Below are 25905 nucleotides of genomic sequence, written 5' to 3'. Positions count from 1 at the left end.
TCTAATAGACGCATTTTGAATTGTTTCTTTGACTAAGTTAAATTATATGAATTTTGATTAATTTTTATGATATATTTTTCTTAATGAAACTAATATTAAAAAAAAATTATAACTTACAATATAAAAACTATATTTCAGCATACATTTTTTCATCATTCGATGAATAAAGAGATAAAGACTTGAGCGACCAACTAAGAAATTGCAAAAGATGAGTACTAGTCACAAAGCTCATTGCTTGATATTGCCATATCCACTTCAAGGTCATATCAACCCAATGCTCCAATTCTCAAAACGTTTACGATCCAAACGTGTTGAAATCACTATCGTAACTTCAAAAGTAGTGTCAATCGAGGCCATTATCTGATGGCATCGAACCAAGCAAAAACATACGAATTCTATTTTACACGATTCAAAGAAGTTGACTCGAATACTCTGTCTCAACTTATTAAAAAATTGGCAAATAGTAGTTGTCCCGTGAATGGCATAGTATATGATCCATACCTTCATTGGGCCGTTGAAGTGGCCAAAAAATTTTGCTCGAAAAATATTTTTGTTCGTACCAAACAAACCTTTAAAGATAAATTTTATCGTATAAAAAGTCAAAATTAGACCTTCAAAGTATTTCTTATACACGTGCCCTACATTAGACACTAGATTTGTTGAACTCATGATTTATTCTTCTCGTATGGAAAGTTTATAGTATATTTTACAATATAAACTGAATATTTCTTTAAAAAATTATGTATAACTTATTATTGTTTTAGGGAAAACGGTATATATAATAGAAAATTACTAATTCAAATTAATGTTATAAATATATTTTGATTTTGTACCTCAAAGCATATTCGCCTCTCTCGCTGTTAGTCTTGCTCGCTTCTCTCGTTTTTATTCAAACACAAATATATAAAATGTATTTGTGTTTGTATAAAACGAGAGAAAATTACATATACATAAATTTTTGTTTCCCTCTCTACCCTCTCCATATCTCGCTCGCATTCTCCTAGATCTCGCTCGCCACTCTCACTCGCCTCTCTCACTTTATACAAACATAAATGTGTACATTGTGTTTGTGTTTGTATATATAAAGCGAGAGAAAATTATATATACAAACACAAATACATATATTTTCGTTCTATACACTTATGATGATACGAATACGATCTTCCCCTGTCCAGTTTTTCTTTTATCTTTCTCTCTTACTCGCTTTATACAAACACAAACTATTCAATTGATTCTTTTGTATATGTATACCGAAACAGACTATACAATTAATTTTTTTTGGTATATTATGTATAGTGAAACAACTTGTATATGTATAGCGAAATAGCTCTCACAAACATAAAGTTTGCTATGAAGCGTATTATGCAAACTATAGTTACAACACACAAATATGATTTTTGTATTTATTATATATGAAAGTTGCTCGATCAATTTAAGGTTTGTAAACTTGCCCTACTACATCTCATAGTGTTTGTGTAAATAATATGCAATACTTTTATAATAATAATTTTTACTTACGCATAGAAAAAATATATACGATACTCACTTTTTTACTAAAAATTATTTTTACCAAGAAAATATTTTAGGCATCAAAAATATCTCTTGAGCTGGAACTATTTAACAACACATAATAAATTGTTTTTATTTCAAAGAAAAATAATTGTTACAATAAACTTCATTAGGCTAAGACGCCAAGTATGGACCATACTCATAAGTAATTATACTAATAGACATATTTTAAATTAGTTATCATAATTCGTTTGAGCCACATTTTGACAATGAAATTAATATAAAAAGTTATAAGTACTTAATATATAGTATAAGAGCCACATTTTTACAATAGGGTTTTTCCATCCTTCAACGAATAAAGAGTTAATACTTGAGTGACCAGTTGAGAAATCGCAAAAGATGACTACTACTCACAAAGCACATTGTTTGGTTTTGCTCTATCCACTTCAAGGTCATATTAACCCAATGCTCCAATTCTCCAAACGTTTACAATCCAAACGTGTTGAAGTCACTATAGCAACTACAAAATCGTTTTTGAAAGAAATGAAAGAATTACCAAACTCAGTGTCAATCGAGGCCATATCCGATGGCTACGATGATGGTGGCATCGACCAAGCCAAAACATTCGAAGCCTATTTTATACGATTCAAAGAAGTTGGTTCGGACACTCTGTCTCAACTTATTCAAAAATTGGCAAATAGTGGTTGTCCTGTAAATTGCATAGTATATGATCCATACAATTATTGGGTTGTTGAAGTGGCAAAAAACTTTGGATTAATTAGTGCTGTATTTTTCACACAATTGTGTGGTGGATAATATTTATTACCATGTACATAAAGGGGTAATAAAACTTCCACCTACTAAAAATGATGAAGAAATATTAATTCCTGAATTATCATGTACAATCGAGAGTTCAGATGTACCTACATTTGTACATCTGAAAACTGAAGGACCAACACTACTTGAATTGATGGTAAATCAATTTTTAAATCTTGACAAAGTGGATTGGGTTCTAATCAATAGCTTCTATGAGTTGGAGAAAAAGGTAACATATTTTTGGTGGTTGTTTTGGTGCTTTTTAACCATTTTATAGATGTTTAATCGAAGTTATATAAAAAATGAACTGACAAAATCATATGTTCATTGAGGTTGTTATAGTTTTCGTAGTTATATATAGATGTTTTGGGTGCTTGTTTGGTCTTTTTAATTTAATATATCTTTCTTAAAGCGGCGCATGTCGACTATTTAGGTTAATTCTTTAGGAGTATAAAAAAATAACAAGATACATCTAATTTTGCTTGTACTTTTTGTCATGTAGGTAATTGATTGGATGTCGAAGATATATCCAATAAAGACAATTGGACCAACAATACCATCAATGTACTTAGACAAGAGACTACATGATGACAAAGAGTATGGTCTTAGTATGTTCAAGCCAATGACAAATGAATGCCTAAATTGGTTAAACCATCAACCAATTAACTCAGTGTTGTATGTATCATTTGGAAGTTTAGCCAAACTAGAAAGTGAGCAAATGGAAGAATTGGCATGGGGGTTGAAGAATAGCAACAAGAGCTTCTTGTGGGTTGTTAGGTCTAGTGAAGAATCCAAACTTCCCAACAACTTTTTAGAGGAATTAACAAGTGAAAAAGGCTTAGTGGTGTCATGGTGTCCACAATTACAAGTGTTGGAACATGAGTCGATAGGGTGTTTTCTGACGCAGTGTGGGTGGAATTCGACTCTGGAAGCGATTAGTTTGGGCGTGCCAATGGTGGAAATGCCACAATGGTCTGATCAACCAACAAATGCAAAGCTTGTGAAAGATGTTTGGGAAATAGGTGTTAGAGCCAAACAAGATGAAAAAGGGATAGTTAGAAGAGGAGTTATAGAAGAATGTATAAAGCTAGTGATGGAAGAAGATAAAGGAAAACTAATTAGGGAAAATGCAAAGAAATGGAAGGAAATAGCTAGAAATGTTGTGGATGAAGGAGGAAGTTCAGATAAAAATATTGAAGAATTTGTCTCTAAATTGGTTACTATATCCCAAGTCATTAAGAACCATAAAAAATAATTAAGAAGTTGGTTTGTATTTTGTAATTTTATTTTTCTTATCATGGTCAATGAGTCACTTTGTTGTGAATCAAGTAGACTCTCTAAAGGCCTATGGGCTATTAGAGATTTTTATTTGGGATTCAGACCTAATAACCATTTATTAAATAAGACTAGGAGTTAGGAGAACGGTTATGAAAATTATGTCGAAATTTTGACTTTCAGTTATCTCGCATCTCCTTTCTCTGTTCTAGTATCTCATCCCCTTTTAGTTAATTTCTTCTATGTAATCTATCTGTAATTAGTATGTTATTACTTTGTTGTGTGTATTGTGAAGAAATTGTCTTTTCCTCTCATCTTCTTACTAGAGTCTTTAACTTTTCATTCCTTTCTTATCTCTATCTTTAGTTACTTATTATTTCGGTACTTCTCTTTTGTAACTCAAGTGTTGTTATTATAATTTGGTTATCAATGAAGATAATGTTTATGTGAATTTGGGTTTTTTTCACACTCCCAAATTGTTATGCTTTATTTGTCATCTCACTTTTAATGAACTTTTGAATATAATTAGCTAAAATTTGTTAATTTATATTTCAAATTTATATATTAATTAAGATGAGCAAATGATTCTGGATTAGATATCAGAATTAGGCACTAAAGCTACTTAATGCAAGATAAACTATAGATATGTTGGATCCAGATCTTCATTGCTTGGAGCTAATTAAATTTTCCACAATGATATCAATGTTTTATAAGTAAACAAATGAATAAATTATTGTATGGCTAGATGATATGTTTTTCATATTTATAACGATAACATTTTCAGTAGAATTTTTGTAACGACCTGTTTAGTCGTTTTGAGCAGCAGATTTTATTTCTGGAAAAACAGGCTGAGATGACGGAACCCACGACGGACCGTCATGGGCACGACGGACCGTCGAGGGGGTCTCGTTTCAAAACACTTAGAAATTCTGAAAAATGGGTACTGAAATCGACTCTCTGAACTTCGTAACGGAATGGCAGGACGGACCGTCACAGGCGTGACGGACCGTCACAGACTCTTCAGAGAATTGAGTCTCTGAACTCTGTGACGGAGCAGCAGGACGGACCGTCGCAGGCACGACGGCCCGTCACAGGCTGCGTAATCCCAGGCGGAGTCGGATTTCTTTAATGTTTTAAGGGACGTTTTGGACTATTCCGGCTTATAATTATAAAGTTAGTGGTTTAATATTAATAACTCAATTACTTGGGGGCTAAAAGAGGTAACCTTGAGTAAATTAGTGGGTTATTATTGCCATCTTGTATTCTTAATTATATGCTAATTAGGGTAAAAGAAAGAGGGTTTGAATAAAGAAAAATAGAAAGAACAAGAAGAGAGAGAGAGGATCGATCGAGACAAGAGGAAAACGAAGAGAAAACAAAGCCTTGAGAAAAATTGCTTGCTTGATCACGAATCTTCGGTGGAGGTAGGTTATGGTTTTTATACTATTCGTAGTAAACTCTTAATAGCGAATGATATGTATGGGTAGTATTGTAAACCCTTCTATATGCTTAATTGTATGCTTGCATGAATGTGATTATGTAATTGTGATAAAATAAGCATGATGAAGCTATTGAATCCTAAATCTTGAGAAACCCTAATCTACTTTGTTAATGATGATGCCTTAGTGTAAAAGAAGGCTTGGTGAACGAAAGTAGTGAGATTAGGGGATCAGGTGTCACATTCCGACACCAGGATAGTATATGAATCGGGTGCCACGTTCCGGTATCAGGATAGTATATGAGGATCGGAGTGTCACGTTCCGACACCAGGATAGCATATGGATCGGGTGCCACGTTCCGGTACCAGGATAGTATATGAGGATCGGAGTGTCACGTTCCGACACCAGGATAGTATATGGATCGGGTGCCACGTTCCGTTACCAGGATAGAATATGGATCGGGTGCCACATTCCGATACCAGGATAGAATATGGATCGGGTGTCACATTCCGACACCAGGATAGAATAAGGATCGGAGTGTCACGTTCCGACACCAGGATAGTATATGAGAAGCGGAGTGTCACGTATCGACACGAGAGGAATAAAGATAATGAATCTTGAAAGATGTTAATATACTCAATCTAATGAACCTAAATCCCCAAATGAGTATGATGAGGAGGCGTGAGTCCTCATTGATGTGCTTGGTGTTGTAACCAAGGGTTATGGTAATTGTAAATGCTGCATGCTAAGGATAATAGTTGATTTTATGATATTATCTGATATATACTGTTTTCTATTTTGAGTTGGCCGATGATATCTACTCAGTACCTGTGTTTTGTACTGACCCCTACTTGTATGTTTTCTTTTTGATTATTTGTGGAGTGCAGCAAACGTGCCGTCGTCTTCAACTCAACCGCAACTCTAGCCAGTCTTCATTACTCCGGATATCAGGGTGAGCTAATGCTTCTAGCTTGGACTGGATCCTCCTCTTCATGTCTTGATGCCTTGAAGTTCCGGCATGGACTAGCATTTTATGTATTTTAGCTTCTTAGATACTCTTAGATTAATAATTTGAGGATAGATGTTCTTGTGATGATGACTTCCAGATTTTGGGGATAATAATAGTTGTTGAGTTTTTAGAAGTTATTGAATTGGTTTTTATTAATGAGTTTAAGTCTTCCGCATTACTTCCTGTTGATATTATATTGAAATGTTGAGGTTTAGATTGGTTGGTTCGCTCATATAGGAGGGTAAGTGTGGGTGTCAGTCGCGGCCCGATTTGGATCGTGACAATTTTACATGTCGACATTTGACTTGTCTTTTCATATTTATTTCAGATACATTGTATATAAGTGAATTCATGTGTATGAAATACACTGACTTTCTCATTCATTGCTCTCCTATCTCACTTACCTTCCTCCTCTCTCACTCGTCTTGCTCCCTTTGTATATGTATTTCAGAATGTTTGGAACGGAGGGTGTATATGTTTTAATCGATGGGGTAAATGTAATTTGAGGCGGGTGTAGTTAATAAAGGCCGATATAATTAATTTGAGTCAAGTATTGTCAATTTGGATCGAATATAATGGATGAGTTTTGTAAATTAATTCAAGTAATTTAGTTGTGGTCAATAAATGGTTGCTAGGTATTTTAAAAAAATTATTTAAATGATAATCCGCTATAAAAGTGGTTAATATTGGACCCAAATAAGGTGGATAGAAGGGTATTTAGCAATCGATACGTGGATGTCGCGGGTATTTGGGAGTCAATAAATGGATGTCAGGGATATTTGAGAGCCAATAGATAAATAAATTAAGGATTATTTTATACCATTTCCAATAATTTAAGGATATTTTAGGCCCTTTTGCATATATTATTCGTATCCTAAGTTTAAATACAATAATATGGTTCTTATATAGATTAAGAACAAAATAAAAAATTATTTAGCTACTCTCACTATTTTTCGGGATTATAATTGCAGTTGGAGGTGGCAAATAAGCGGGTTTGATCAAATGTGGGCTGGTTGAAAATGGATAAACATAAAATGCGTAATCATTCAACTCCCCATATTTGATATGGGTAAAAATGAGTTGGGTAATAAATGGATCGGTAAAATACTAGTTTACCCATATTTTCATGAATAAATAGTACTTTACTTAAAATTCAATATGGAGAAGATATTTTAGTCTTCTTTTAGATGAAAATGTTAAACATGCTTCATTTTGTTTTATTGTATCATAAAAAAAATCCTATAACTTTTCAATATAAAATAAATTTATGTAATAACAAGATGAAAATGTTTTTAATTTCAAAGTAAATGTTGCATTTTAGGACTAAAACATGCGTAATGCACTTTAAGCAATGCCAATACTAATACATGATTTGCATATTTTACACTATTATTGATTATATATCCAATATAAAATTTAATAAATACATTAAATGTAATTATAATTAACAAAAGATTGTACATTTAAATTATATATATTTTGGAGGGTCAAAAATTTCACATTTTCAATAGAAAAGAATAGTTAGTTCTATTGAATAACATAAAAAGGAAGAAAAATTACACTAATTTTATTGATATCATGAATTTTAAATGAATAAAAGTTAGAAGTTTAATTCATACTTTACCCATATTTTTATGGGTCAAATATCAGTATCAACCCATATTTTATCCATGTGAAAAATCACTCACCAACCCATTAAAATATGGTCGGTTTGGGCGGGTTACCAAAATATGGGCTCATTTTGCCGGCACTAATTGCAGTAAATCATGATTCAACAATATTCATGTTATATATTCTATACAATACCACGGGTAAAATTTACCCACACCGAGTGTATAAACTAAGTCAATATATGTATGTCACATGTTTAAATTTATAGTTCATTTTATTTTACCATAATTAATTAACATATGTTTTACTTTAATAAATCATGTAATAATGAAAATTGCGTTGGTTTGATGATATTTTGTGAATATTATATTAAACATACATGTATTTATGGTATATTGGATAATATACATATAAAATATTTGGTATATTGATATGAAATTTATACTTTTCTCTATTACAATTTGTTTTTCTTAACTCTTTTTTAAAAGTGAAAATTGTATAAAATAAAAAATTGTTAATTTATATTAAATGTTATGACCGTATTTTATTTTAATTGTAATTCGCAGCAAACATCGCCTTTTTTTTGCCATCGGATTCGATATACAATTAGCCAATTTTAGTATACAATTAGTCATTTTATACATTTCGATATAAAATGTATAAAATATTTTTCTTTGTATAAAGAGAGAAAAAATGTATATATAAATCTTTTCTATACACTTACACTTATACAAATACAGATGTTATTATACAAATTACAAATATAAAAATAAATAATTTTTATATATCTCCAGCTGGAATAATTTTCGAGAATTTAACACACACAGTAAATTGATTGTAATTCAATGAAAATAGCACCAATAATTTATGGTTTATTTGACTTAGATGCAATATGGACCATACTCGTATGTAGTTATACTAATGGACACATTTTAAATGACTTATAATAATAATTACGTAAACTTTGATTAATTTATCTTATATTTTTATTCATGAAATTAATATAAAAAATTCTAACTTATAATATACAAATCACATTTCACAACACGATTTTCACGTCCTTCAACGATTAAAGAGATAATACTCGCAAAAGATGAGTAATAGTAGTCACAAAGCTCATTGCTTGATTTTGCCATATCCAGTCCAAGGTCATATCAACCCAATGCTTCAATTCTCCAAACGTTTACAATCCAAAGGTGTTAAAATCACTATAGCACCTACGAAATCGTTCTTAAAAAACATGAAAGAATTGCCAACTTCCGTGTCAATCGAGGCCATATCTGATGGCTACGACGATGATGGCATCAACCAAGCAAAAACATACGAGTCCTACCTAGCACGATTCAAAGAAGTTGGTTCGGATACTCTGGCTCAGCTTATTAAAAAATTGGCAAAAAGTGGATGTCATGTAAATTGCATAGTATATGATCCATTCCTTCCTTGGGCTGTTGAAGTTGCAAAACAATTTGGATTAATTAGTGCTGCATTTTTCACACAAAATTGTGTAGTGGATAATATTTATTACCATGCACATAAAGGGGTAATAAAACTTCCACCTACTAAAAGTGATGAAAAAATATTAATTCCTGGATTATCATGTACAATCGAAAGTTCATATGTACCTAGTTTTGAGTCAAGTCCTGAAACAGATAAATTAATTGAACTATTGGTGAATTAATTCTCAAATCTTGAGAAAACTGATTGGGTATTAATCAATAGCTTTTATGAATTGGAGAAAGAGGTAACACAAATACTCTTCATCTTTTTGTTCTTTTTCTATGTTTGTAAGTCACTATTTTTCATTTTAAAAGATAAGTATTACCTGATAAAAATATAACGAAATAGTCTGATGAAAATTCTTATACTTGTATGAGTTTGTATTTTGAATCTTTTTGCTCTTTTTCAATCAAGTGAACTCTTAAACTCAATTAAAATAAGATATGTATGCATCTGCTAATTGTTTGTCACGTAGGTAATTGATTGGATGTCGAAGATATATCCAATAAAGACAATTGGACCAACAATACCATCAATGTACTTAGACAAGAGACTACATGATGATAAAGAGTATGGGCTTAGTATGTTCAAGCCAATGACAAATGAATGCCTAAATTGGTTAAACCATCAACCAATTAGCTCAGTGTTGTATGTATCATTTGGAAGTTTAGCCAAACTAGGAAGTGAGCAAATGGAAGAATTGGCATGGGGTTTGAAGAATAGCAACAAGAGCTTCTTGTGGGTTGTTAGGTCTAATGAAGAATCTAAACTTCCCAACAACTTTTTAGAGGAATTAACAATTGAAAAAGGACTAGTGGTGTCATGGTGTCCACAATTACAAGTGTTGGAACATGAGTCGATAGGATGTTTTCTAACGCACTGTGGATGGAATTCGACACTGGAAGAAATTAGTTTGGGAGTGCCAATAGTGACAATGCCACAATGGACAGATCAACCAACAAATGCAAAGCTTGTGAAAGATGTTTGGGAAATAGGTGTTAGAGCCAAACAAGATGAAAAAGGGGTAGTTAGAAGAGAAGTTATAGAGGAATGTATAAAGCTAGTGATGGAAGAAGATAAAGGAAAACTAATTAGAGAAAATGCAAAGAAATGGAAGGAAATAGCTAGAAATGTTGTGAATGAAGGAGGAAGTTCAGATAAAAACATTGAAGAATTTGTTTCCAAGTTGATGACTATTTCTTCTAAGTAGGATATTGACTTGAATCTTCCTTTATTTTCTACCTTTTACCTATTATTGTGGAAGGCTAAAACAATTTGGCTATTTATGTAACAAGCTAAAAATTGGCTATTTATATAATAAGCTATATATTGGCTATTTATGTAACAAGCTCTAATTTGGCTATTTATGTAACAAGCTATAATTTGTAATGGTGTCTATTGATGGTATGGATTGATGACATTTGCTAAGACTATTTATGTAACAAGCTATAATTTGGCTATTTATGTTACAAGCTATAATTTGGCTATTTATATAAGAAGCTAAAAATTTGGCTATTTATGTAACAAGCTCTAAATTGGCTATTTATGTAACAAGCTCTAATTTGGCTATTTATGTAACAAGCTATAATTTGTAATAGTGTCTATTGATGGTATGGATTGATGATATTTGCTAAGACTATTTATGTAACAAGCTATAATTTGTCTATTTATGTAACAAGCTAAAAATTGGCTATTTATGTAACAAGCAAATATTTTGGCTATTTATGTAACAAGTGTAACAAGCTATAAAGCTATTATTCGGCTATTTATGTAACAAGCTATAATTCGTAATAGTGTCTATTGATGGTATGGATTGATGACATTTGTTAAGACTATTTATGTAATAAGCTATAAATTGACTGTTTATGTAACAAGCTATAATATGTCTATTTATGTAACAAGCTATAATTTGTAATAGTGTCTATTGATGGTATGGATTGATGACATTTGCTAAGACTATTTATGTAACAAGCTATAAGTTGGTTAATATATCTCTAAGTAATAAAAAAGTTAATTAAGAGCCATAAAAAATAATCAAGAAATGGATTTGTATTTTGTAATTTCTTTTTCTTATTGAATTACCAAAGTTTGACCTGAATCTTCCTAGTATCCTTTCTTTTATATTTTTTTAAATGACACACAACACAAATTTCACGTTAATTATAATTATTATGCATTTATATTAAAGAGTGAGTAATTATGATCTTAATATTATTTGATATTTTGGGGAACAGGAAGCGAGAGAGGGGAGCTAGACGGTGGATAAGTAATTCGTTAATTAAGTAACAATAAGAATATTTTTGAATTAAACTATTGACGACAATAGCATTTTAAACCAAGTTATTAGTTAAGAATATTTTTATTTAATTTTACATAATTTAAGAATATTTTTAACCCTTTTACATAAATTCAGTTATATCGGTCCGTAATTTTTATTGCAAATTATATGATTATTTGAATTTAAGATACAATCAAAATATTTTATTATTTAAATTCAGTAATTAAAAGTAAATGTCTACAAAAAGGCATCTTCCAAGTAAAGTAATAAATTGTGTCACTTTTTTTAGACAACATTTTAAATGATATCGTTTATTATTAAGTTTTGTTATCTGTGTCTAACTCAACCTCAAAAATTAGTTTATAAGGAGATGTTTGTCTAAGTCCATATAAGGAGATCAAATTTTCATTCCTTTACCGATATGGGACTTCTTAACACTTGTGTCACTGTACATGTTGGTTAGGAATCGAGTTATCTCGAAATTAATTATTTCAAAATTAGCCAAACATAATCATCAAAATTAATCTTGAGATTAGTTATTCTTTATCCCTCAAAATAAAAGTGATATCCCTAGATTCCAAGTAATATATCAAACAATATATATTGGCATATTTATTACACATGTTTGCAATAAAAACTTTGTATCAATAATAGACAAAATAAGCCAAAAAGACACTTCAAACTCTATCACCTAACTATAACAACCACATAATTTTTCTCATCCTATCTATTATTATTAACTCAATTCATTGAGAAGTTGCAAAAAATAAAAAATAAAAAATGAATACTCACAAAGCTCATTGCTTAATTTTGCCATTTCCAGGCCAAGGTCATATCAACCCAATGCTTCAATTCTCCAAACGTTTACAATCCAAACGCGTTAAAATCACTATAGCACTCACAAAATCCTGTTTGAAAACAATGCAAGAATTGTCAACTTCAGTATCAATCGAGGCGATTTCTGATGGCTACGATGATGGTGGTTTCCATCAAGCAGAAAATTTCGTAGCCTACATAACACGATTCAAAGAAGTTGGTTCGGATACTCTGTCTCAGCTTATTAAAAAATTGGAAAATAGTGATTGTCCTGTAAATTGCATAGTATATGATCCATTCATTCCTTGGGCTGTTGAAGTTGCAAAACAATTTGGATTAATTAGTGCTGCATTTTTCACACAAAATTGTGTAGTGGATAATCTTTATTACCATGTACATAAAGGGGTGATAAAACTTCCACCTACTCAAAATGACGAAGAAATATTAATTCCTGGATTTCCAAATTCGATCGATGCATCAGATGTACCTTCTTTTGTTATTAGTCCTGAAGCAGAAAGGATAGTTGAAATGTTAGCAAATCAATTCTCAAATCTTGACAAAGTTGATTGTGTTCTAATCAATAGCTTCTATGAGTTGGAGAAAGAGGTAACATGTCGTTCTGTTTCTTCTTCGCGTATAAAAAATGAACTGACAAAGCATATGTGAGGTATTATTGAAGCCCCTTAACTTCTTCATCTGATTAATGAAAATTCTGACTCTGCTATGGATACTGATTAATGAAAATTCTGACTCTGCTATGGATACTGTTTAATGAAAATTCTGACTCTGCTATGGATACTGCTTAATGAAAATTCTGACTCTGCTATGGATAGTATAGAAAACATAGAAGGAATTAAACTATGTATAATGCCTTAGACTTTCTGTTCTAGTCACCTAAGTTATTGTACAAATTATTCAAATGGTTACATGAACTTTTTATTGTTTGACATGTAGGTAAATGAATGGATGTCAAAGATATATCCAATAAAGACAATTGGACCAACAATACCATCAATGTACTTAGACAAGAGACTACATGATGATAAAGAGTATGGTCTTAGTGTCTTCAAGCCAATGACAAATGAATGTCTAAATTGGTTAAACCATCAACCAATTAGCTCAGTGGTGTATGTATCATTTGGAAGTATAACCAAATTAGGAGATGAGCAAATGGAAGAATTGGCATGGGGTTTGAAGAATAGCAACAAGAGCTTCTTGTGGGTTGTTAGGTCTACTGAAGAGCCCAAACTTCCCAACAACTTTATTGAGGAATTAACAAGTGAAAAAGGCTTAGTGGTGTCATGGTGTCCACAATTACAAGTGTTGGAACATGAATCGACAGGTTGTTTTCTGACGCACTGTGGATGGAATTCAACTCTGGAAGCGATTAGTTTGGGAGTGCCAATGGTGGCAATGCCACAATGGTCTGATCAACCAACAAATGCAAAGCTTGTGAAAGATGTTTGGGAAATAGGTGTTAGAGCCAAACAAGATGAAAAAGGGGTAGTTAGAAGAGAAGTTATAGAAGAATGTATAAAGCTAGTGATGGAAGAAGATAAAGGAAAACTAATTAGAGAAAATGCAAAGAAATGGAAGGAAATAGCTAGAAATGTTGTGAATGAAGGAGGAAGTTCAGATAAAAACATTGAAGAATTTGTTTCCAAGTTGGTTACTATTTCCTAAATGATAAAGAAATAGATTTGTATTTTGTAATTACTTTTTTCTGATTGAAGTACCAAAGTTTGATATTTTTTTTTTATAATGGTATTGTTTTGAGTTTATAAGAAGCTCAATTCTCTAGCTAGCTAGACTGCTTTACTTGATTTTCTGTTACTCACGACGATCCTTAATTTATATCATTTATCAATTTTATTTTATTTTTTAAATTTGAAGGATTTTTATCTAATTGACTAACTAGTTTGTCCCTATTCCCTATTAATAGACCTTTTCCAGAGAATAGTTGTTTAAAACTTGAAAAAAACTTAGTTATGGAGATCTCAAAAAAGAGAAATGGAGTATTTTATCTAATTTATTCGGTTCATATTTATAATAATGGATCATTTTTTTTGAAGAGGCAACAAATACGATATTTTAAGAGATTTTTCAACAAGAAAGAAGAGAGAAGGAAACAGTTTTTTTCATTATCTTTTTTTTTCCGATTAGTGACCTTCTAATTTATTAACCTTTTGATCAAACTAAAACTTTTAATGAGTGTGAAAATAACCAAAATGGTCCTTGATATATGGGGTTTGAATATTCTTGGTCCTTTTATATTTATACATTAGCTTACTAAAATAGTCCTTTATGTATATAAAAATATGACCATTTTGATTTTTTAATCCAAATTTTACGAGGAAGAAAAAACCCGACATACAAAAATCTCTTCAAATCTCAAAGAATATTTTAAAGATTCTATTTTTCACCTTTATCCATTCCGTTTCCCCCCTTTAATGTCAACAAAAAAAAAAAACATAAAAAAGTTATTAATCTTAAAAATGACAATAGTATTTTAGATGAAGTTATTAGCTAAGAATATTTTTATTGAATTTTATATAGTTTAAGAATATTTTTAACCCTTTTACGTGAATTCATTTATATTAGTCATTAATTTTTATTGATAAGATTTAGATGTCACTAGTACATTGTATACCCAATAATTGTCTTGTGTCATTGCATATGTTGGCAATAAAAAGTTGGAATATAGAAGAGGAAGAAGCCAACACACAATAATCCAAATTGTACACTTCAACTCAATCAACTAACTATAAGAATATACAACACTAAGTTGATTTTTTTTTATTTCAGCCATCAATTGAGAAGTTGCAAGAGATGACTACTCACAAAGCTCATTGCTTGATCTTGCCATATCCAGTCCAAGGTCATATCAACCCAATGCTTCAATTCTCCAAACGTTTACGATCCAAACGCGTTAAAATCACTATAGCACTCACAAAATCCTTTTTGAAAAACATGAAGGAATTGCCAACTTCTATGTCAATTGAGGCCATATCTGATGGCTATGATGATGGTGGTCGCGATCAAGCAGGAACTTTCGTGGCCTATATTACACGATTCAAAGAAATTGGTTCGGATACTCTGTCTCAACTTATTCAAAAATTGGCAATTAGTGGATGTCCTGTAAATTGCATAGTATATGATCCATTCCTCCCTTGGGCTGTTGAAGTTGCAAAACAATTTGGATTAATTAGTGCTGCATTTTTCACACAAAATTGTGTAGTGGATAATCTTTATTACCATGTACATAAAGGGGTGATAAAACTTCCACCTACTCAAAATGACGAAGAAATATTAATTCCTGGATTTCCAAATTCGATCGATGCATCAGATGTACCTTCTTTTGTTATTAGTCCTGAAGCAGAAAGGATAGTTGAAATGTTAGCAAATCAATTCTCAAATCTTGACAAAGTTGATTGTGTTCTAATCAATAGCTTCTATGAGTTGGAGAAAGAGGTAACATGTCGTTCTGTTTCTTCTTCGCGTATAAAAAATGAACTGACAAAGCATATGTGAGGTATTATTGAAGCCCCTTAACTTCTTCATCTGATTAATGAAAATTCTGACTCTGCTATGGATACTGATTAATGAAAATTCTGACTCTGCTATGGATACTGTTTAATGAAAATTCTGACTCTGCTATGGATACTGCTTAATGAAAATTCTGACTCTGCTATGGATAGTATAGAAAACATAGAAGGAATTAAACTATGTATAATGCCTTAGACTTTCTGTTCTAGTCACCTAAGTTATTGTACAAATTATTCAAATGGTTACATGAACTTTTTATTGTTTGACATGTAGGTAATTGAATGGATGTCAAAGATATATCCAATAAAGACAATTGGACCAACAATACCATCAATGTACTTAGACAAGAGACTACATGATGATAAAGAGTATGGTCTTAGTGTCTTCAAGCCAATGACAAATGAATGTCTAAATTGGTTAAACCATCAACCAATTAGCTCAGTGGTGTATGTATCATTTGGAAGTATAACCAAATTAGGAGATGAGCAAATGGAAGAATTGGCATGGGGTTTGAAGAATAGCAACAAGAGCTTCTTGTGGGTTGTTAGGTCTACTGAAGAGCCCAAACTTCCCAACAACTTTATTGAGGAATTAACAAGTGAAAAAGGCTTAGTGGTGTCATGGTGTCCACAATTACAAGTGTTGGAACATGAATCGACAGGTTGTTTTCTGACGCACTGTGGATGGAATTCAACTCTGGAAGCGATTAGTTTGGGAGTGCCAATGGTGGCAATGCCACAATGGTCTGATCAACCAACAAATGCAAAGCTTGTGAAAGATGTTTGGGAAATAGGTGTTAGAGCCAAACAAGATGAAAAAGGGGTAGTTAGAAGAGAAGTTATAGAAGAATGTATAAAGCTAGTGATGGAAGAAGATAAAGGAAAACTAATTAGAGAAAATGCAAAGAAATGGAAGGAAATAGCTAGAAATGTTGTGAATGAAGGAGGAAGTTCAGATAAAAACATTGAAGAATTTGTTTCCAAGTTGGTTACTATTTCCTAAATGATAAAGAAATAGATTTGTATTTTGTAATTACTTTTTTCTGATTGAAGTACCAAAGTTTGATATTTTTTTTTTATAATGGTATTGTTTTGAGTTTATAAGAAGCTCAATTCTCTAGCTAGCTAGACTGCTTTACTTGATTTTCTGTTACTCACGACGATCCTTAATTTATATCATTTATCAATTTTATTTTATTTTTTAAATTTGAAGGATTTTTATCTAATTGACTAACTAGTTTGTCCCTATTCCCTATTAATAGACCTTTTCCAGAGAATAGTTGTTTAAAACTTGAAAAAAACTTAGTTATGGAGATCTCAAAAAAGAGAAATGGAGTATTTTATCTAATTTATTCGGTTCATATTTATAATAATGGATCATTTTTTTTGAAGAGGCAACAAATACGATATTTTAAGAGATTTTTCAACAAGAAAGAAGAGAGAAGGAAACAGTTTTTTTCATTATCTTTTTTTTTCCGATTAGTGACCTTCTAATTTATTAACCTTTTGATCAAACTAAAACTTTTAATGAGTGTGAAAATAACCAAAATGGTCCTTGATATATGGGGTTTGAATATTCTTGGTCCTTTTATATTTATACATTAGCTTACTAAAATAGTCCTTTATGTATATAAAAATATGACCATTTTGATTTTTTAATCCAAATTTTACGAGGAAGAAAAAACCCGACATACAAAAATCTCTTCAAATCTCAAAGAATATTTTAAAGATTCTATTTTTCACCTTTATCCATTCCGTTTCCCCCCTTTAATGTCAACAAAAAAAAAAAACATAAAAAAGTTATTAATCTTAAAAATGACAATAGTATTTTAGATGAAGTTATTAGCTAAGAATATTTTTATTGAATTTTATATAGTTTAAGAATATTTTTAACCCTTTTACGTGAATTCATTTATATTAGTCATTAATTTTTATTGATAAGATTTAGATGTCACTAGTACATTGTATACCCAATAATTGTCTTGTGTCATTGCATATGTTGGCAATAAAAAGTTGGAATATAGAAGAGGAAGAAGCCAACACACAATAATCCAAATTGTACACTTCAACTCAATCAACTAACTATAAGAATATACAACACTAAGTTGATTTTTTTTTATTTCAGCCATCAATTGAGAAGTTGCAAGAGATGACTACTCACAAAGCTCATTGCTTGATCTTGCCATATCCAGTCCAAGGTCATATCAACCCAATGCTTCAATTCTCCAAACGTTTACGATCCAAACGCGTTAAAATCACTATAGCACTCACAAAATCCTTTTTGAAAAACATGAAGGAATTGCCAACTTCTATGTCAATTGAGGCCATATCTGATGGCTATGATGATGGTGGTCGCGATCAAGCAGGAACTTTCGTGGCCTATATTACACGATTCAAAGAAATTGGTTCGGATACTCTGTCTCAACTTATTCAAAAATTGGCAATTAGTGGATGTCCTGTAAATTGCATAGTATATGATCCATTCCTCCCTTGGGCTGTTGAAGTTGCAAAACAATTTGGATTAATTAGTGCTGCATTTTTCACACAAAATTGTGTAGTGGATAATCTTTATTACCATGTACATAAAGGGGTGATAAAACTTCCACCTACTCAAAATGACGAAGAAATATTAATTCCTGGATTTCCAAATTCGATCGATGCATCAGATGTACCTTCTTTTGTTATTAGTCCTGAAGCAGAAAGGATAGTTGAAATGTTAGCAAATCAATTCTCAAATCTTGACAAAGTTGATTGTGTTCTAATCAATAGCTTCTATGAGTTGGAGAAAGAGGTAAAATATTCTTCCGCATATTCTTTTTTATGTAGATGTTGAATTCCAGATCTACGGTTTCGTATGTTTACTTCTTCATATTTTGAATCTCCTTAGTGAAAAATCCTGACTCAACCACCCATAGTGTAAAAAACATTAAAGGAATTAACTGAATCATATAATATAGTTTATTATTTGTCATGTAGGTAATTGATTGGATGTCGAAGATATATCCAATAAAGACAATTGGACCAACAATACCATCAATGTACTTAGACAAGAGACTACATGATGATAAAGAGTATGGTCTTAGTATGTTCAAGCCAATGACAAATGAATGCCTAAATTGGTTAAACCATCAACCAATTAGCTCAGTGTTGTATGTATCATTTGGAAGTTTAGCCAAACTAGGAAGTGAGCAAATGGAAGAATTGGCATGGGGTTTGAAGAATAGCAACAAGAGCTTCTTGTGGGTTGTTAGGTCTACTGAAGAGCCCAAACTCCCCAACAACTTTATTGAGGAATTAACAAGTGAAAAAGGCTTAGTGGTGTCATGGTGTCCACAATTACAAGTGTTGGAACATGAGTCGATAGGGTGTTTTCTGACGCACTGTGGATGGAATTCGACACTGGAAGCGATTAGTTTGGGAGTGCCAATGGTGGCAATGCCACAATGGTCAGATCAACCAACAAATGCAAAGCTTGTGAAAGATGTTTGGGAAATAGGTGTTAGAGCCAAACAAGATGAAAAAGGGATAGTTAGAAGAGAAGTTATAGAAGAATGTATAAAACTAGTGATGGAAGAAGATAAAGGAAAATTAATTAGAGAAAATGCAAAGAAATGGAAGGAAATAGCTAGAAATGTTGTGGATGAAGGAGGAAGTTCAGATAAAAATATTGAAGAGTTTGTTTCCAAGTTGGTTACTATTTCCTAAGTAGGAAGTTAATAAATAATTAAAGAAGTTGATTTGTATTTTGCAATTTCTTTTTCTAATTAAAGAAGCAAAGTTTGACTTGAATCTTCTTTTATTTTCTCCTCTTTCTATTATTTTATTATTCATTTATTGTGGAATGTAACAAACAAATTGTCATGGTCAATGAGTCATTCCTAACTTATTTGCTAGATGATTGGATGCTTTATTTGTCATCTCATTTTTAATGAACTTTTGAACATGATTAACTAAAACTCTGTTAATTTAAATTTCAGTTCCATTTCCAAATAGTTCATGGTCAGAATTGGTGCATTTAACTTGTTTTGGAGCAAATGTATTTTTGAATTATTTAGCTAATTGAAGGGTATGTTTAATAGAATTTCGAAGAAATTTTACTAGTTTAGGAGCTTAATACTTAAATATATTTTATTTGTATTGTTACTAATCTTATCAGATTTTGGTGCGTTCAGAATCTAGATACTTTGAGATACATGTATCTTAATATACAAGAAATTAAAAAATTAGTTGTTCTAAACAGACTAAATACAAGTGGATGTATATAAAATACATAGGCAAATCTCGCTTACCACTCACATATGTATATGATATATAGTAAATCACATCAGGTACATAAAGATATATGTATCTAGTGTGATTCCTAAGTATCTGGGATACATGACTATCTTGGTCGCCTTCTTCCCCATCTCGCTCGTCTCAATATATATAGGTGTATCTTTCTCAACATATGATATAAATTCTTTATTAATAATAAAAGGGGGCTTTCACATGTAGCCACTTAAAATAGCCTAATTACTCTTCATAACTATAGTTTGATAATTACAATTCGTAGCTACATGTTATATGGAGGAGAGAGGCGAGCGAGACTAAGAGAGAGGAGAGAGGAGAGAGAGGGAAAGGAGTGGAGAAAGGTGAATTGTATATATATATCGGTTATTTTGTATGTATATATGGCAAGCGAGATTGGGAGAGGGAGGAGAAAGGCGAACGAGATTGAGATAGGGAGGAGAGAGGTGAGCGAGAGAGAGCAGAGAGTGGGAGAGAGGTGAATTGTATATGTATATCTATTAGATAATTGTATATTATACATATATGTTTGTATATTCTAGCGAATTATACATATACAAACGTGACTAATTATACAAACTTGAAGTCAACCCACGTAATTAATGTAAAATGTTAGTCAAGAATAATAATTATAGCAAACTATAGCTATGATGAATAATTAAAAGCATATATATATCTAATATATATGATATGGATGTAGGTTTAATAATAGTTTTGAATGACATTTTTACCCTTCTAAAATAAAATTGATCAAACAGACTATAAAACTTGTCCCCAAGTACTAGTTTGGATGGACAACTAAATTAATGAATTATTAAAAGTAAAAGATACACTCCTTTTGAACAAATTAAAACAATAAAAATTTCTCCTTTGAACTTCGAGAAGTCTTCTTCAATACATTATGAGTAAAATTTGAAAACTTATATAGTCAATTTCAATTTTTTTTTTTTTGAAGTATAAGTAATGCTTACTCCTATATTAAAATATTATATATAAAAAATAAATACTGCTAATAAAAAGTCAAACCCCTACATTGAGCACACTACATTAGAACAATCTAATGTAAAATTTAGGTTATATTTATTTTTTACTCTTATTTTTTTGACACAAGTAAATTAGATTTTCTTAAAAAAAAACTTGTCAATATCATTTATGTTTGTGTTTTAAATTATTAAAGTTCAAATGACTTTCAAAAAACGAATTATGATAAGTAAACGAAAGAAGAAATTTAAAGAAAACATTTTTCAATGCATTCAAAAATTTTCTCGAATTTAAATAATTTTTAGATAATTCAACACCACACGATAAATTGTTTGTATTTCAAAGAAAATGACCCCAAGAATTGAGAAAAAAATAGACAAAAAACAATCATAAAAACACGGAGAAATTTTGCATGGGACAACAAACTTCATTTGGCGTGTTAAATTGGTTTATTTGACTAATAATATACAATATGGACCATAGTACATATAGACTCATTTTAAATTTTAATTCTCGTGATATATTTTTTCATCGTATTAATATAATAAAAATATATAACTTATATAGTTATACTCCCTCTATCCCCTATACAACACATAACATTTTTCAAAAGTTAAACAGTTTAAGTTTAATTAGAAATTCACTCATAGAATTATCAATAAAAAAAAATCTATTTATTTGTAAGCTACGTAAAAATTACTAAATATAAAGATAAAAAAAACTTATTTAAATCTCGAAATTCAAAAATATCATGCAAGAAAATTTTTTAGCTTCGAAATCTAGTCTAAATCTCACCAATATGAAGCGAAACATAAATAAAAATAAACAGATAGAGTAAAAACTTCAAATGAGATGGATAAAATTCATTCACTCGTAATCAAAGATTTCGAATTTGAATCTTAGAATTACGAAAACAAATTTGACGATAAAAAGCTTTCACCTTAAGTCAATTTTATACGAGACAATTTTGAATTAATCAGAACCTCAATATAGGTATCGGAAATCAACCTCCCACTTGGTCAAGTCAACTCTATTTTTTTTTTCATTTGACTACTTTTCCTTCACATAAACTAATTTCTCTTTCCTTTTTTTTAATTTTTCCTTCAAAGGCGCATTAAGTTTATGCCTTTCACGTGTCGACTTTTAATAGGCTTTTGAAGTTGACATTTTTAGATTTTCAATAAAAGTCTACGTCAACTCCTAAAAATCAATCTTAACCGTCCGATCACTTTTAATATAATTTAAACGGTTAAGATTAAAACAAAATCGTTTACAGGCTATAGCCGGTTGATAAAAGTTGGTCAACTAAAGAAGAAAAAGGATCTGTGCTTCCCATGTGATTTCCACCAAAGAAGAAAAGTCAGAATTCTTTTGCTTTAATTTTTTTTATTTTTTCTTATTTAAGTAAATGTTAACTTTGGGAATCTATTTATTTAATTTGGGTGATATAAAAAGTCAAATCGTTTAAGGATTTTATTCTCTATTTTTTTAATATTGATAAATATATTTTATGATATAAGTATCAATTTGACATTTCAAGTGGGTTTCCTTTTATTATTGTTAAATTCTTTTATGTGCTACTATCATTTTAAAGTCAACTAGGAAAAGTAAGAGGCATAATTTCTATGGATGGGTGTGGGGGTGACGGCGGGGATTTTAGAAAGTTATTTTCAATAGATTTTTGTTTAAGAGAAAAAAAAAACTTATAACGATTTATCGAAACAGTAATTAAAGTAGGGGAAAAATGTGTAATATATACTTCTTAATTTTGTCATCATTTGAAGTTGAAAAATCGTTATCTGACTCATGCCATTAAGAAATAACAAATAATAATAAAAACTAAATATATTTCAATCTAGATGAACGTCGATTAACATTAAATTTTTAGGAATGAATCTCATTAGTTTGAAGCAATAAACCTTGACAAACATTAATTTTCAAGAAATAAACATAATTAATTCATTAATTCCAATAAGATTACCATTATCTTAATTTGTACAAAATGGTGCTCTAAGTAACTACTAACTCACACTTAAATACAAGTCAACCTACTATTTCATCCCTTTCAAAGTAATTTCAAATAATATAATAAAATTATACTTCCTTTTCAATTTATATTACTCATTTTTCTTTTTAATCTTTAACATTTCTATATTAATTAACAATATAACTTTAAAATATTTATTTCATTTTTTATAACTCATATAAAATAATTTTTTATTTTATTTTATTTTTTATCATACGGATCCCACCATTTTCCCCCTTCGAATAAATAAAGTAAATAAAGCTGTCAACTAGCATGCTACTATTTTGTCATTTTGTTTGATAAAATATTTAAATAAATCTCAGCCGTTAGATCAAAAGATTTGACTCTTACCCGGTCAACCGGTGATCATTTTCCACCTATATATAGCCTTCATCTTCATCTTCTTCATCTCATCATCTCTGCAAATCAAACAACAAAAATGGCTGTAGATTTGTTAAATTATTCGAATTTGAATGAACAATTAGCTTTACAAGAAGCTGCTACAGCCGGTTTAAAATCTATGGATAATTTAATCCGGTTCGTTTCATTTCAACAACAGCAAAATCAAACGGTTCAGCCGGATTGTAGAGAGATAACTGATTATACTGTTTCGAATTTTAGAAAGGTTATTACTATTTTGAACCGGACCGGTCATGCCCGGTTTAGACGTAGTCCGGTTCAGGTTACTGATGATTCGTCTACGGCTTTAACTCTATCGCCGTTGACAAATCCGGCGGAGGAAACTGTACCGGCGGTGAAAGTACCGGTTGAGAAGTATCAATCGAAGGCGTTGACTTTAGATTTTACGAAACGGAAAGTTGGTAAATCTATTGGATGTGAAGCTGTTCCGGTAGCGAGTTCGACGACGTCGTCGTCGTTTATGTCGACGATTACAGGTGAAGGAAGTGTTTCGAATGGTAAAGTGTTTTCGTCGATGAGTTTACCTCCTCGTCCGCCTGTTTCCTCCGGGAAGCCGCCAATCGCCGGGAAAAGATGTCGTGATCATGAGCTGTCTGATGAATTTTCCGGTAGAACTTCTAGCTCCGGGAAGTGTCAGTGCAAAAAGAGGTTGGTGATCTCTTCATAACCACATCGCATTTTCAGCTTCTCCGATGAAAACTCAGACTTTCTAATCTGTTTTTTTTTTCTGAAACAGGAAATCTCGAGTAAAAAAAGTGATCAGAGTTCCGGCGATCAGTTCAAAAACTGCTGGTATTCCGGCAGATGAATACTCATGGAGAAAGTACGGTCAAAAGCCGATCAAAGGTTCACCATACCCAAGGTAGTTACACATACACCATTATCAATCATCACGGTTCAGTTTTTTGTACGAATGAAATTTCCAGATCTGAAACTTCACTTCAATTTTCAGGGGATATTACCGATGTAGTAGTGTTAGAGGCTGTCCGGCGAGAAAGCACGTAGAAAGAGCCACCGATGATCCTGGAATGCTTGTTGTGACTTACGGCGGAGAGCATCGTCATGTTCAAACCACGATCTCCGGCAACGTCACCGGCGCTGGAGCTGGAAGTTCCGGCGAGAGAATGATGGCTTTTGAGTTAACAGGACAGAAAAATGGAGAAAGATTAGGGTTAGAGATTTAGGGACTGTTTTTGTAATTTCGAAATAGTGGAGGGGTGGAAATTGACATGTGAGAAAGCTTAAAAGCGTAGAAAAGTCAATAGTTTGGTGGCAGTTGAGGGGTGTGTATGTAAATTTGGGAAATTTTGACTACTTTTTATTTAATACGAAAATCGAGAAGGTTTAGAAATTTTCAAGTTTGACTATACTTTTACTTTTTTATTTGAAAAAATAGAAAAATATTTCTTATCTTTATTGTAATTTAATTTAATTATTGAGATTCGTCATGATTTTGTCTTTTTTGAAGAATTGCTATAATTTATTCTTTAGTGTTGGAGGAATAATGGTATTTTTTTTAATAATTGAGAAAAGTCAAAAAGGTTGTGCAATTAGTGGGGTTGGAATTTCAATTCAACTTGCGTGATGTTTGTTTCTAAGAAAATATTTAAATAATTGAACGATAATAATATATTCGATATAATATCACGATAATACTAACATATACATGTTTAGTGAAATTTTAAAAAATTGGATTTGAGAATAATAGAGTGTATAAATTATTTCATAAAGCTAAAGAAATTGATTCTGAAGAACTCTTTGTGCGTATCGAAATTAAAGAAGAAAGAAATAATGAAGTATAGCAGTTAAATCGAAAAATAGTGTAAAGCCTATAAGAGAAAAAATAGTAATAACAACAAAACAATTTGAAAGTGAAATGCAATAATTTAACATATAATAAGAATTATAAGGGTACGATTTATTCAATGTTAAGCATTAAATCTTTAGTGTTATATCCTCGATAATTATGAGGTTGTGTCGCCCTACATCCAACCACTCATACTTCTTTACTGGGTTCGGTGCACCTTCTTTTACATCCTAAATTTTTTTAGTTTTGCTTTTCTCATTTTGTCCGTCACAAAAATTATTTTCACCTTGTTCTGAGTAATCTTATTCCTAATCTTGTCACTCTTATCACGCCTACATCCATGTTAACATTCATATTTTTACGACATGCATCTTTTGAATATGTAAGTACTTGACGACCAATACTTCATCCTTTCTCTAATCAAATTTGCTCGCTCGTAGTTTTTTTGAAATTTCAAGCACCGCAATAAATTTAATAAGGTTTCAATATCATCATATCAACTAATCAAATTCAATGCAATGTTATTTTAGTATAATTATATTAAATTATTGTGAATTATTCTAACCCTATATTATATTTTTCATTAAAA

At 31.1% G+C, this 25905-nt stretch overlaps 4 protein-coding genes, 2 long non-coding RNA genes and 1 pseudogene across 6 annotated transcripts; 5 read left to right on the top strand and 2 right to left on the bottom strand.

Annotated features, from left to right (window-relative positions):
- Window positions 1–1836: 1836 nt before the first annotated feature.
- LOC101264954 (UDP-glycosyltransferase 74G1-like) lies at window positions 1837–3961 on the top strand (annotated as a pseudogene).
- A 4749-nt stretch (window positions 3962–8710) lies between these two features.
- LOC101265258 (UDP-glycosyltransferase 74E2-like) lies at window positions 8711–10616 on the top strand. Its single transcript, XM_069287672.1, has 2 exons — window positions 8711–9400; window positions 9632–10616. The coding sequence occupies exon 2, from the start codon at window positions 9644–9646 to the stop codon at window positions 10364–10366; it is 723 nt and encodes a 240-aa protein (XP_069143773.1). The 5' UTR covers window positions 8711–9400; window positions 9632–9643; the 3' UTR covers window positions 10367–10616.
- Window positions 10617–12120: 1504 nt separating this feature from the next.
- gtsatom (UDP-glycosyltransferase 74E2-like) lies at window positions 12121–16938 on the top strand. The gene is made up of 2 exons (NM_001247751.2): window positions 12121–12856; window positions 16070–16938. The coding sequence occupies exons 1-2, from the start codon at window positions 12215–12217 to the stop codon at window positions 16796–16798; spliced, it is 1371 nt and encodes a 456-aa protein (NP_001234680.2). The 5' UTR covers window positions 12121–12214; the 3' UTR covers window positions 16799–16938.
- Window positions 14893–15646, bottom strand: LOC138337622 (uncharacterized). Its single transcript, XR_011210973.1, has 2 exons — window positions 15506–15646; window positions 14893–15425 (listed from the first exon to the last, which is right to left on the bottom strand). It is a non-coding gene; the product is annotated as an uncharacterized lncRNA (long non-coding RNA).
- An 819-nt stretch (window positions 16939–17757) lies between the features above and the next one.
- Window positions 17758–23534, bottom strand: LOC138337621 (uncharacterized). Its single transcript, XR_011210972.1, has 2 exons — window positions 23441–23534; window positions 17758–18485 (listed from the first exon to the last, which is right to left on the bottom strand). It is a non-coding gene; the product is annotated as an uncharacterized lncRNA (long non-coding RNA).
- LOC101264348 (UDP-glycosyltransferase 74G1) lies at window positions 17945–19584 on the top strand. The gene is made up of 2 exons (XM_069287671.1): window positions 17945–18586; window positions 18772–19584. The coding sequence occupies exons 1-2, from the start codon at window positions 17945–17947 to the stop codon at window positions 19498–19500; spliced, it is 1371 nt and encodes a 456-aa protein (XP_069143772.1). The 3' UTR covers window positions 19501–19584.
- On the top strand, window positions 23503–24910 carry WRKYIId-1 (WRKY transcription factor IId-1). Its single transcript, NM_001321616.1, is given in 3 exon segments — window positions 23503–24157; window positions 24246–24371; window positions 24462–24910. Coding segments are annotated over 3 exon segments (987 nt in total). The 5' UTR covers window positions 23503–23528; the 3' UTR covers window positions 24694–24910.
- Window positions 24911–25905: the final 995 nt, after the last annotated feature.

This window comes from Solanum lycopersicum, chromosome 8 (assembly GCF_036512215.1).
Source record: "Solanum lycopersicum chromosome 8, SLM_r2.1".
In the NCBI taxonomy this organism is placed as follows: Eukaryota; Viridiplantae; Streptophyta; class Magnoliopsida; order Solanales; family Solanaceae; genus Solanum; species Solanum lycopersicum.
The sequence above is the reverse complement of the archived record's forward strand: the minus strand, read 5'-3'. Positions and strand labels throughout refer to the sequence as shown.